Raw genomic sequence first — 13,788 nt, forward strand, 5'->3', positions numbered from 1 at the left:
CAGGGGTTCTTACCTCGAGTCCTGGCGACCCCTGTTTAACGTTTTCCCTTCTGCTGAAACATCTGGTCCATCTGACCCGCTAATACCGAAGTCCCTCGTGAGTCGGGCTCGGCGTGTCGAGAGACGGGAAAACTTCACTCTGTGCATGGTGTAGTTAACCCCACCCCCGGCCTAACCTTTCATCAGGCTTTACAATATCACCGCCATGGTATTCACAGCACCAGCTCTGCACGTCATGTCCTTCGTGCCGCTCCTGAGAAACGTCTGGGATTTTTATCAAAGCTGGCCGAAAGTAACAACCTTCAGAAGACAGCTGTATAGATCCGTGTACACCGCCCACAAACGCCACTTATCCGGGGTAACTCGGCAGTCGGCATGACCGTTTAAGAACGGTTTAGTTAATTCAGAAGGGCGCGGTCCACATCAGAGCACGCTAACGCGGTCTAATTCAAGCGTTACTGCTTCATTAAGTTCCTCCGTGATTATAAGTCTCACGTTTAAAGCTCTGAACGGTTCGACTGCGGTACATCTTTCTGATCTCCTGAAGCTCCTGGAGTATTACAGAGCATTGAGAACACCGGATTTAAAGTTTAGTTGTTTCTAAATCCAGAATAAAATGTGAATATATACATATACAGTTGTGCCCAAAAGTTTGTATACCCCTTGCAGAAGCTGCTAAATCTTTTGAATGGTTTTGAACAGCATGATCGGTGTAAGTTGTTAGTATTTTCTCTTCTGGGAGACACGTAACTATCTTATTTAGCGTCTGAAGGGCGGTACTAAATGAAAAAAAAAAAAGATCTTTAAACAAAATAACAATTTACACAAATAATTCTGTTCAAAAGTTTACACCCCCCGTATCGTGTTGCCTTCTTGAGCATCAGTGAATGTTTGCACCTTTTGTAATAGTTGTGAATGTACGAGGCCCTCAGTCGTCCTCGGTGTGAAAAGATGGATCTGAACATCATATAGTCACTGTTGGAAAGGGGTCAAATTTGCAGAAGATGCTGGAAAAGTAAAGAATGTGCAGGACCTGGAGGATTTTTCTGAAGAACAGTGGGCAGTTTAACTGCTCAGGACAAACAAGGGACTCGTGAACAACTCTCACAAAATATAAACACAGTCGTTTATCATCCAGGTAACGACACGCAGAATTAAGAATCAAGGGTGTGTAAACTTTGGAACGGGTTCATTTTCATAAATTCAGCTATTATCTTGTCTTGTGGACTATATGTAAATATCTGTTATGTGAAATAGCTTATTCAGGACAGAACTAAATAAATAAACAACAACATGGGAATTTTATGATCGTTTTATTTTGTGAACAGTATTAAGATTTAGCAGATTCTGCAAGGGGTATGCAAACTTTTAGGCACAACTGTATATATGATTCATGCGTAAGGTTCATAGATTTATAGTCAATTCATGAGTGATTTGTACCTTATTTGTTTGATACGCTTTATCATAAATGAGTTTTCATTTTCCAATCATTTCTATGTAAAGTGCTTTGAGATTTTGAGTTCAGCATTTTAAAGATGATTATTTTTATATTATGATCGTGATTGATCTTCTGAAGTGTCCCGTAACCTACAGGATTTCGCCGAGGTTTTTGTGATCGTTGCGGCCAAAGACACTTGATTTTGCAGTGTGTGGTTTTTTTTTTTTTTTTTTTTTTTTTTTAGTCTACTTGAATTGGCGAGATTGCCGTGGCACGGAACTGTTCTGCACGCTCCTTCACAGTGGTGTCTGTTGGTAAACGAGAACTTTTTAGCTGTACTCGTGTTCGAAGCACCTGAATCGAAGAGGCAGTTCGGCCGAACGCGCGTCGTGATGACGTCACACGAAGCGTCTCGACCCCAGATCCGCAGTAATTTAGAAAAATTACACGCTCTCTGAATATCGTGGGGTTTGCTTGATTTAGCGTTCATTTCTATGATCGTAAAAATCGCAAATTTGAACATTTTAAATGTAAAAATCCATTGACTTTTTACTCTGCGTTTTCCCTTTCTCCTATTTTCTATTCTCTGTTTTAAAATCTTACCATGCTGCTGTTTTTCTAGTACACCTCAGCTGACTACGTATTGTAACTGCACATCAGAGAAATGTTTACCGCATCCTCCAGCCAATCGTGTGATGCGAAGGTTTATTCTGGTTGCTAGAATTGATGCTACAAGTTGATTTTTCTTCAAAAATGACTTTTTTTCCCTGTAATTGTATGTGCCCGTGTGTGTGTGTGTGTGAGAGATTTAGAGAAGGAAAGAAATGGGAGAAAAGGGAGTGAGTGAAAATTGCAGTGTGCCAGGACATTGGTTGCTGACACTCAGACTGCTAGTTTAAAGTGCCTTCACAGGCGTTCTCAATTGCACACATTTTCTATAAGTGCCGCTCCAAATTGCCCCGAATTTGGACGTGATGTGAGAAGATTAGCTTGGATGGCTCTTGCTCTTTTTTTTTTTTTTTTTCTTTTTTTTGGCGAATCCTGCTCACTGGAGAGCGAGCCTGACTCTCCTAATCAGTGTATGGCACACTGCCCTAAATTTCTGCACTCGCCGGCTTTTCAGCGTTGTCTTCAGCCCAACGAGGTCAGGAATGATGCCATGTCTGTCAGTATAAGAAGTTGTTGATTGATTTTTTTATCACTGCAGCTTTATATCACATGCTGATTGTTAACGCGCTCGTTAAAACGTTAGCCTCGTTTCAGTCCCTCCAGGATTTCGCGATCGCAGAAATGAACGCCAAATCGAGGAAATCGGAGGAGCTCGCGTCTTTTCAAAATCAACGCAGATTTTCCTCAGATTTGGGCTGAGACGCGTCATGTGACGTCATCACGACGTGGATTCAGCCGTCTTTGATTCACCGTGCGTCGAACATGAGTACAGCTAAAAGGCCTCATTTACCCCAACAAACATCACTGTGAAAGGCGCGAGCCAAACAATTTTGCGCAATTGCAATTTCGCCAGTACAAGTAGTTTTCCGCAAAATTAAGCACAAAAAAACTTCACAAATTTCATCACGAATGTTGAAAAAAGCCGTGGCAAAATCAAGAATTTGTAGCCGCAACAAACACAAAAAAAAACCCTCTGCAAAATCCCGTACAGACTGATCTACAATTCCGGTCAAAAGTTTGTGGACACTCAACTGAAATGTTTCTTATGATCTTAAAAAGCTTTTGATCTGAAGGTATATGATTAAATGATTGAAATCGGTGTTGTAGACAAAAATATAATCATGCCGACATTCATTTCTTTCATTAGAAAACTATTTTATTTACAAACAATTAAAAAAAAAAAAGTACGACTCCGTTATATTTTCCGAAAAGCAGCCGATACGAGTCCAGCGAATCATTTAAAAATCCTGCTCAGTAAATGCTAGTTCGCCGTATCTAGCTGCCTTGTCCCTGTCTAAATGCTACGCTCAAGCAGTCTTGTATTTACGTGAAGTAAAAGTTTTGTTAGCTCAGACTTCACAAGTTGTGTGATGAAATGCTTCTCAATATGAATGGGTACATACATGTTTGCTGAGCAATCAAGGTTAAGTGTAATTACAGCATTATTTTACTCATAAAGAGTCTTTTCTTATTAATTTGCTAATATATCTGAGGTAAATGTTCAAATTCCTGTCAGTTTTGTCCCTCTATAAAAGGCCTAACTTGCTAAATCGGGCTCCTCAACTGCTGGGTAGCTTATATTTGGCTGAAGAGTTAACGGAAAATGCACTACTAAGGACAAGGGTTGATTTGTGAACCATGCTTTGTTTATCTTCTGTTTAAAAAAAAAAAAAAAAAGACCCAAAAGATATCTATTTATTCAGAGCTGGCAGATATGAACGTTATCAAATGTTAATTTTAAGTAGCTAAGGAACAATTTCAGCCGGTGTAATTTTTTGTGGTGAATAAGTTACCAATCATTTTAGTTAAACAGGGCTTGATCTATTATTGTTAAATTCCTCCTCTTTTTTTTTTTCTTTCTTTCTTTTCTCGTAGAAACACCACTTATAATGGTCTTCTATAAAGGACTTATAAACATTGAGACGTCTCTACATACAGCAGCAAATATACCCAGTCTGGTTCACACTGTGTGTCCAAATGAACATCATTATCCTGACACTTCAAACAGAAATCTGTCATTATTAACACCTTACAGTGTATTCATTTTTAAAAAAAATGGCAATGTGTTTTTTGTTGTTGTTTTTTTTTTTCCACTATCAAACATTAAATAGTTATCAGTGCTTTTATCAGCAGGATTTGGGAATTCGAATGTTAATATTAGCAGATGTTATGTATAGAATAGGCCCTACTATATATGTACATGATACTAATCAGTGAAACTCTCTCTCCACAGGTGGCACCTATGGACGCCATGGCCATGAAGCGCTCCCAGCTTTACAGCATGGCAAACAGCCCTTATTCTCAGCAGCAGCAGCAGCAGCAGCCGGGCGGAGCCTACTCCGGCCAGCCATACGGAGCTCCCGCTCCACACCGATATCCAATGGGAATGCAGGGGCGTGGCCAAGTCGGTATGGGAGCCTTGCAGTACCATCATCAACAGGTACGGACAATTCCCAGCATGAAGCCCGGCTTTCTGCTATTGCTTAAGAGTGAGGATTATGTACATGTAAGAGACTGAAACAGGATGAACCTGTTGTTGTGGTAGATGGTGCTGGGGGTTAAACACTTATACTAGAGGTTTCATTAGTTCTGAAGTTTACAAGTCTATTTAACTGTGTTTATGAATACTAAGAATGAGTATGTGCACACACACATATTACTCAAATAAACTATTCCCAAAATTTAAGCCGGTACGAATCACTCCAACAGCAGTATTTCACTCCTTGAAGGAAATACCACGGGAAAGTAACGATTAGAAGAGCCGTGATTGATGTCTCTGATCTAATAACTGCTTAGAACAAGACGACATTTTCAAAGGTGCAAGGTTAGACTACCGAGGTCTTCATAGTAACGTCATAATAACGTCGTTTATACAGCAGCGGTGTTGAATTCTCAAATCTGATTGGTTAGGAAGTGTTGGTTATTTTTCTATAACAGCAGCTCAGATAGCGCATGACGTTCGTTCTAATATATTACCGTTTCCATACAAACGGCTTGCGCGGTGGTGAAACCTGCCACATAAATGGATGCAAAAAAAAATTGATCTGTGAAGAGTTTTTTTTTTTATTTTTTAATTTGTTTTTGGTTTTTTTTCCCTGGAGGAGCCTCCAGGGTCAGCTCTTTCCTAACAGTCCGAGGGAAAGCTGTAATCGTGTAAGTTTTCCAATAAGGAATCGTCTTTGGCAGAGAGGGCTTTTGGTTCTGGGTAACAACAACAAATTATTAACGTCGAGAGAGTAAAGAGGGACCAGAGAAGGTGACTGTTTATAGCTGGTTTTTATGTAAGTAATAACAGGAACTTACTTGTTTAACTGACGTTCCACTATATTAATATGATGTGGCGTTCTTTAACGAATAAGAAACAAATTTGCAGATTTGTTTTGGTACACGAGCAGTTAAAAAAATGCTGATATTGGAAAATAATCCACTTCGGGGTGGTAACACTAACTTTCTGCGTCAGGCTTCATCACACCACCACGTCATTGATTATTTTCCTATGACAGCATGACCACGTGTGCATTATTCCTTATTTAAACAGGACTTCACAAGCCATTGCAACCGTAGCGTACCCCCCACCCCCTTTCACACACTGTCGCACTTTTATTTTGCTAAATATTAGTCTGTTTTCCACAATCGGACTTCTTATTTGTCCTGTCAGTGGGCTGCATGTAGGAACGTAAGAATGAGGCCTGTCACGAGAACTACTTTTGTTGGACGATATATTGTCCTAGAAATAATTGTGAACCACGACGACAGTGACGTCATTTTAAGACCATTTTATGGCACTGACGTAATGATAATGTATAAAAGCAGAGTTTAGTTTTTGTCTTTTGACGTCAAATATCCTTAAAGGCTAATCAATATTTTGTCATGCTGTATGTATTCATTTTAGTCAGTTTTATTCTGAATTTAAAATGGCATCGAAATACGAGTCAGCAGCATTTTAGCTGGTGAGAAAATGCAATAATTAAAGCAGATATTCGCAAATCTTAGATGTTCACTTAAAGCTGTGAAAACTGGCCTTGTTGTGAAAAGAGGATCTCCTGAAATATTATCACGAGTTCACTGCTGTAGTACAGTATCGTGAACGCTTTAGTTATTCCTTTGTCCGTGTTTTAGAGCGTTGTTACGGAAACAGCGTGCTGTGACTTAGCGTTCTACCTAGCACCTTTTTCTTAAGTTCAGGTTCACTTGTGCGTTTGCGTCATTTTGTGCAGAAGCGAGTTGTAATGTTACGTTTATGTTGTGTGTAAATGTCTGATTGATCTCATACGTGTATTGGATGTATTCGGGTGAGTTAATTAACCCGCTAGTAAAAGTGCTTAAGTTTACCGCTGTTCGTTCACTGCTCAGCTTCAGCTCCAGCTCACGCAGCTTAAGCGGCTCAACCCCTTAGACTTTATTGACTACGACTGGGTTATTCGAAACACTGGAACTATTCTTTCTAGATTTTTCTTCTTCTTCAAAACACATTGTCAGTGCATTAATATCTTGCGTGTAACTTTTTAAGAGTATGTTCTTTCTAAAATCGGCGCTTGTGGTCGTTACACATCTTAAATTCGAATGTACAATTTTTGCATTCGACACATTTTCATCTTCAATTCGACGAAAATCCGAAGTTCGTAATTTTTTAATCTGACCGCCCCAGAGCAGACGAGAGGATGAAAGCAGCACGAACGAATAAAACGTTGGCGTGTCGGGAATCTTCCCTGCGCGTTGCGCTGCGTGTTTTGCCGCCTGACTTTGCCGAGTCTTTTGTTTCATGTTGTTATTCTCCAAGTTAACCCGCGGTCACGCCAGGTTTTTACGCTCCATTGATTTGACCTCCGTTCGAACGCGTCCGAAAACGGCAGAGCGGAAACGCAAGCTCGTGCGTAGGATTTCCGTACTACGCCACGTGATGAGAGTTCAAATTTGGTGAACTCTGACCTGCATAATCGTATCACGTAAAGACGTATGATCTATAGATAATCACTGCTTGACCTTTTTAGTAAAAAAGAAAAGAATTTCAAAAATTGAAGCACTGATTGTTAGCAGTATCGAGCTATCCTGTACTTTACAACACAGCTTTGAAAGATTATAAATCAACGGATGTGAAAGTTTTGACGGATGATGTCGTATCCTGTTCCCGCCCATATTCGCAGATTATGATATTAATCAGAATTTTTGAACATCACAAGTTATTACCACCCTGTGATTGGTCCCCTGAGATAGGCTCCAGGCTCCCCACGACCCTGTGTAGGAATAGTGGTACAGAAAATGGAGGGATGGAAGATATTACCATCCGAGTTATCAAATATGACACTATCCACCCAGTGTAAACGCATCCCATTGTATATGATTATCAAAAATCTAGCAGAAAAAAGGGGCTTTGGATGTAGCTTTTGCTTTGTTATTTAGATTTATATGTGTGCGTGGTAGCTTGTGTTTCAAACCTGTTCAGCGCTGCGCTGGCTTGCAGGCTTCGTTCGGCTGCTCTCTGATAAGATTAGGCGAAAGCCTGCCTGCCTGTCAGGTGACTCTCACGTTGATCGCCCTTGGTCACGGCTGAAAGATCGAAATCAGCACAAAACGTTCTCGGCTCGTGGCGTGAAGGAATGGAAAAAGACACGCTGGCCGAAAAACACATCATTACTCAACGGTCATCGCATAATTAGATCATCGGAGGCTGGAGGGTTTGTGTAATCTTTAACCTCGGGGAGGGCATCGTGTCCGCGACGCTGGTATTTTCACTCTCGCTGGTCCAAGAGGACAATAACAACTTTTATCTGGTGTAGGATTAGATGACCAGAGGGCAGCACTTTCCACAAACTCGCCTGAAATTGGCCAGTCAGGTGCCAGGGGAACCCTGCTGCCATTCATACTGACAGTATTCGAGCATGTGCAGGTCACACACACACACCAGCTCTGATATGGGGACGAGTTTGGAGGCAGTACTGAAGTACAATACGCCGCAGCGGAAGCAGAAAACAATCTGTCTTTACGCTAATTGCATAGCTAATCTCTGTAGATTATTAAGCATTGTTCATAAGTTATTGTTCCTTTCACTTAACGCAGCATTTAATCTGCTTGAATCGAACCCTGGTGTGTTTTCCCTGTAAAGAAGCGTTTGTTCAAGCAGGTGAGAGCTCAGCAATCTGACTTGGATGTGGACCAGAATAACCCGTCTGAAAGCATCTAAATGGGGTAGTCTCGATCCACTGCCAACTGTAGCGTGGTTTAATTGCTGTGAGAGTGATTCAAAGGAAACCAAACATGCCGTGTGTTTTTTGTAGGTTACAGCATTTTTTGTGAGCCAGGGGATGCAGGGAAATGTGTTTGGTGAATGTCCGCTCGGCGCGCGCGTGGGGCATGTCCGCTCGGCGCACGTTTGTTTACCTTTTTGTGGTGGTGGTGTTTTTCTGACCAATTAATGAAATCGTTTTCAGCCATACACACCCTCCGATAAATTTGTGTTAATGATGTTTTTGGCTGGTCCGTTCGTGCATCCGTCCGAGAGCCCCGTAAGCGCAGTAACTCCAGAACGAGTTGTAGAATTAATGTTTGCAGGATTTATATGGAATTAGCATCGGGACCAGTAGATGAACTAATTAACTTTTGGAATTGATCCAAACAAGGTCAAGGTCAAGGCAAGGTCAAATCTCTGAAATAGTTTCTCTTCGATAGCTTCCTTCCTTTTTGAAGTATATTTTCAGGATCTTGGTTACTATAAGCACTAGACGTGTTGGCGGTGGAGGAATCCCTGTCCGAGTTCTACCTTTTTTGCGTTTTGGTTTGATTATGCTCAGTGTGGAACCGAACCAGGAGCATAAATTTTGCTCTGATTCGGTTTCTACAAACAGACTAATGTGTCAAAGCGCTGGTTGGTTCAGCTTCTGTTTAGATATCTTCTCATGTTCCTCATCCTACGACCTACACTATTAATGGTTTTTTTTGCATTATAAAGTTCAAATTTTCCATTGTAGGTGAGTTTGAAGTAAGCAGGTTTTTCTGGGGTTTTTCTCCTCAGCATGTTAATTCTTGTCCATGATTCTCTCTCACACACAAACACACACACACACACACACACACACTACAGATGCGTATAGATTTAATGCCTGCAGAATCAGTATCATATTCCGCTTTTCCACCACAGGAACTTTCCCCAGGAGCTAGGGACTTTTGTTGGTACTTGGCGTGTTTCCAGTGCAGGGACCAGGGTCTAAATTAAGTTCCAGGTAAAATATTTATCCCTTGCAAAGTCCCTACTTGGAAGTTGGTACTTTTTCAAAAGACAGGAACTTTGTGGGGGGTGGGACTTGGGCACTGAACATGCTGATTGGTTGAGTGTATGCAGCATTTTTTTTTTTCAACCACCATTTTTAAGTCTGCTGCAGTGTGTAGAGAAACAGTTGTTTATTACGATTCGAATCAACACCACGAAGTTTCTTAAAAAATACGACCGATGGACCGATGACGAGGTTCAGACCGTAAGTATTTATGCCGAGGACGAAATGCAGCGGGAACTGGAAACGGTGTCCCGCGATGAAAAAGTATACTTAAAAACGTCAAGTGGGTAAAGCGAGCTGGCGTCGTTCACACACTGCAGAGAGAAGCTCGTGCTTCTCATGATGACGGAGAAGTCCGTCAGCCCCACAATAGCTGATTAAAATCTGTTTGTTTAGCGTTACGAGCATTCTGAATCCGCTTTACTACCACTGCTCGTCTCTTCTCCAGCATTTTCTCAATGACCAAAGCAATACATCACAATCAGCAGCACACTCTGAATCTCCTCAGAGTTCAGAAACTAGATTTCAGAGAATAGACTGTACGTTTATAAAACACGAACCCTTATCCAAAGAACAAGGAAAAAATTCATTCCGTGCCCGGGAATCGAACCCTGGCCGTAGCAGTATGAGCGCTGAATCCGTTTTGTGGTGAACCCTTTTATTACCTTTCAAAGGTTTATGTTCCATTCGGAGCCTGCCATGTGTTTTTATGAGCTGAGCAAACTACGTTTACATGGTTACTGTAATTTGATTGACCTTATTCTGAATAAGACAATATTCCGATTAAGGCGTTTACATGAGTCGCTTTTAGTATATTCCTCTTATGTTCCTGTTTTACATGTTCTAGAACATAGATCGAGTAACGGCACACGTCATTACGTCCCCACGCCACGCCGTCCGACGTTCCCTCCAGAATTTCACGTATCGACATACAGTTCGTATTCGTTGTGGCACCGTATGCAGTTTTGGGAAGGGGGAACTTTTGTGTAATAGTTACTACGTTGATGTTTTGGTCACGAGGATTCATGGAAGGAGTCTCCAGTGTCAGTGCTTGGTAACAGTCCGTAGGTTTCTTGGTAAAATGAGTTTTTCAGCACGGGAGAGAGTCGATCATTCGCTTGAGATTTGAGACGAATGATTTTGTGACGAGTAAATAAAACCTTTCTTACGTATAGCACCGCTTTGCTAGACGTTTTATATACCTTGAGTATATTGAAGGTACTGATGATCCCCTGTGTTTTTAAAGCTGATCTTATCCGCGGAGTATTGATATCTCTGAACAGCAGTGCAAGGGCACAAATTCTTCTGGTCATGAATCTCAAAATCTGTGTGTGTGTGTGCAGGATTGCTAGCTAAAAGGTGCTGACACATGGGTGGATTAATTAGCGGAGGGAAATGGGGTACATGGTCGTCATAGCGACTCGTCTCTGTTTTTCTACTCGAACGATGAGCCAAAGGGGCTGTGCCAGTACCAGCTGTTCCCCCTGTTACGTAACCCTGGTTGAGACGGCCTGCGGTGAACCTGAGCTCACGGGATTACGATTTCAGCACGTGCGCACGCGCGCACTTCCTCGTTGCTCATCACGAGCCTTCACGCCAAGGCAGGCAGGGATGCTGCGCTGCTATCAGTGCTGATTCCTGTTTTTTGGAGTCTGACCCTCGAGCGTTTCAGCTCCTGATTTAAAGCGATGAGAGTAACGTTCCCGACAGACACCTCTTTCTCTTTCTGTACTCAGTCCCTCGCTGAGAAGAAACTCCATCGCTCAAGAGCTCTCAGTCTTGGGAGAAGAAACAGCACGTAATTTAGAATCAAACCGCCAACCCTACGATTAGTGGACAACCCGCTCTACCACCTGAGCTCCAACCGGCCGTTCCCCTTTCTCTTTCCACGTGTGTTGCATTTCCTCGCAAGATGCGGTGGATTCGCGTGCCTTCAGGCGTCTCAGAGGAAGCATGCATTTCCTTTCGCTCTCCTCGAATGTGGCAGTTGTGTGAAAGTGGAGAGAGAGCCTGCAGCTGGGATTTGGCATGACTGAAATAGCGGGGGAGGGAAAGGTGAACCGTTCGGCAGGTTCGCCTAGAAATCACTGTAATCAATCTATCCGAGAGAAAATGGAGCCGGTGCTAAATAAATGCCAAGTAAGTAGGCTAGGACGTGATCCGACTGTGGGCTTCAGGGCCGTGTAGATTTGAAGCCGCATTTCGACTGAAGGAGATTTATAAATAGTGTTTTATAATTGGGAGAGCAGCGTTTTTAATTTTTTTAACGGGGATGAGAATGAGAGCGGGGCATGGGCAATGAGAGACAGGTTACCGTGGCGACCCTTCTGTAAACAGAGTGTAAGAGTTTTCGTTTTTATTCAAGAATCTCGTTATAACTTTTTTTTCTTCTGCTTCTTTTTTCTTTTAAAGATATTTCCCAGCTAAACAAAATGACTTCCTCTTCACTACACTACACTTGGTATAAGGGTTTGCTCCAGAGCCTACATTAGTGCACCGTGTTCTCAACAGAACACTGTTTGAGATTCAGAAATAAAAGAAATGAAAGTTATATATAATGACCGTATGAAAATAAACTAATTACTAATTTTCTTAATTAGAAAATTATTAATTGAAAAATATAATATGTATAACATGCCTTTTTTTTTTTTTTTAAGCCCTTTTTCCTCAATAAATAGCAAGGGAATGATGATTAAGAAAAGATTACAGGATTGTTAGTTAACTAAGCCATAAGCTGGTGGAGAGGGTAGCAGATTGGGTAGCAGTGTAGTTGATGTGGTGTATTTGACCTCCAGCAGGTACCGGCGCAGTACGGACAGCAGGGCATGGGTGGGTACTGCCAGCAGGGTCAGCCTCCGTACTTCAGCCCTCCTCATCAGCAGCCTGCAGCTCCCTCTCAGCCTCACTACATGCAACCACGAGCTCCTCCACAGCAGGTAAGAGCCTTCATGCAGCACACCTTACACACGCAGCGGAGACGCAGCTTAGACGCGGACGGAGACGCAGCTTAGATGCAGACGTGGACCGAGACACAGCTTAGACGCGGACGTGGACCGAGACACAGCTTAGACGCAGGCGGACCCTCAGCGGAGACGCAGCAGAGACACGGACGGAGGCGCAGATGGACCCTCAGCAGAGACATGCAGTGGAGACACAGACCGATACGCATCAGACAGAAAAACACTCAGAATGAGAGAGAGAGAGAGAAAGAAAGAGAGAGAGATATAGATGTGTGTGTGTATGTGTGTGTGTGTGTGTGTATATATATATATATATATATATATATATATATATATATATATATGTATATATATATATATATATATGTGTGTGTGTGTATGTATATACATACATACAGGTGCATAAAAAAAATGTATATTGCGGAAAAGTACATTTTTTTTTCTATAATTAAATTTTACAAACGGCAACTTATGATATATTCTAGGTTCATTACACATAAAGTGAAATATTTTCGGGAAGCCTTTTTTTTATCTCGATGATTACAGCTCATGGAAATATCAAATATCTCAAAATATTAGAATAAAAAATTGAGATATATAATACACACACATACATAATTCAGTCTGACTGGTTCCATGTGACTATAAGCCAGTGTGTGTGTGTGTGTGTTTGTTTCTTTTCTTTTTTTTACTCCTGTGCGTACACAAGCACGTGTGTGCGCACACACGAGGCTGCAGTAACAAAAGCGACCTTGAGTGTGGAGCTTTCGGGGCCGTGCATGTGAATGCTAACAGCGAGAGCACGCTGCTCGTATCCCTGAGCCTCTGTTTCTACCGCTTTCTCCTGTTCTGTAGATCGCCTGAGAAACACGTCCATATTCCTCCTGTGTGTCCACCGCCTCCAGCCCACTCTTACAGAAAGCCCAGGAACATCGCTAAACCTTTGCTCTCATTAAAAATGCCAACACCTGTGAAGATACAGAAACATGCAGTTTGTTGACTCCCTCATTTCCTTTAGTCATCGCTAACAGCTAACCAGCTAGTTAAAGTAGCTCACGTTTGTCACTGGTAGACCAGAGTGGGTTTTCAGTATCATCAGATCATGTTTGTAGAGATTTATTTATTAATATGGCTAAACGTTTCCTATTTATTTCATAATTCCTGGATATTAATCGAGGCAGAAATGTCACTCCATATGTGGTGCTGTGCTGGTGTTCCTAAAGCACATGGCGTATTATTTTCAGCTGTCCCTATCTATCTCAGCTGGTATAGAAATCTGAAACGGGAGAGCGTGGAGCGATCTGCTCCGCCGAACGCCGTACACGATGTCCTGCTTTGCCGTGTTGCAGCTCAGTGCTGAATCAGATCCTCCTGTGGAGGAGTCGCTACACAAGCTGTTCTCTCTCGGCTTTGGAAACAGACTCATGCCCTGCTCTGTGCCAGGCGCGAGGCC

The 13,788-nt window shown here is 42.1% G+C and overlaps 1 protein-coding gene across 4 annotated transcripts in view; it reads left to right on the plus strand.

Annotated features, from left to right (window-relative positions):
• arid1b (AT rich interactive domain 1B (SWI1-like)) overlaps nucleotides 1-13,788 on the plus strand; it is a 72,834-nt gene that overhangs the window by 21,571 nt on the left and 37,475 nt on the right. For 3 of the 4 annotated variants that reach the window (XM_053614222.1, XM_053614224.1, XM_053614223.1), the window contains exons 2-3: nucleotides 4,341-4,547; nucleotides 12,171-12,311. In XM_053614222.1, the coding sequence (XP_053470197.1) occupies nucleotides 4,341-4,547; nucleotides 12,171-12,311 (348 nt within the window). The remainder of the gene's footprint in view (nucleotides 1-4,340; nucleotides 4,548-12,170; nucleotides 12,312-13,788) is intronic. The other variant, XM_053614221.1, reaches the window with a different exon arrangement.

Source organism: Ictalurus furcatus, chromosome 25 (genome assembly GCF_023375685.1).
Source record: "Ictalurus furcatus strain D&B chromosome 25, Billie_1.0, whole genome shotgun sequence".
In the NCBI taxonomy this organism is placed as follows: Eukaryota; Metazoa; Chordata; class Actinopteri; order Siluriformes; family Ictaluridae; genus Ictalurus; species Ictalurus furcatus.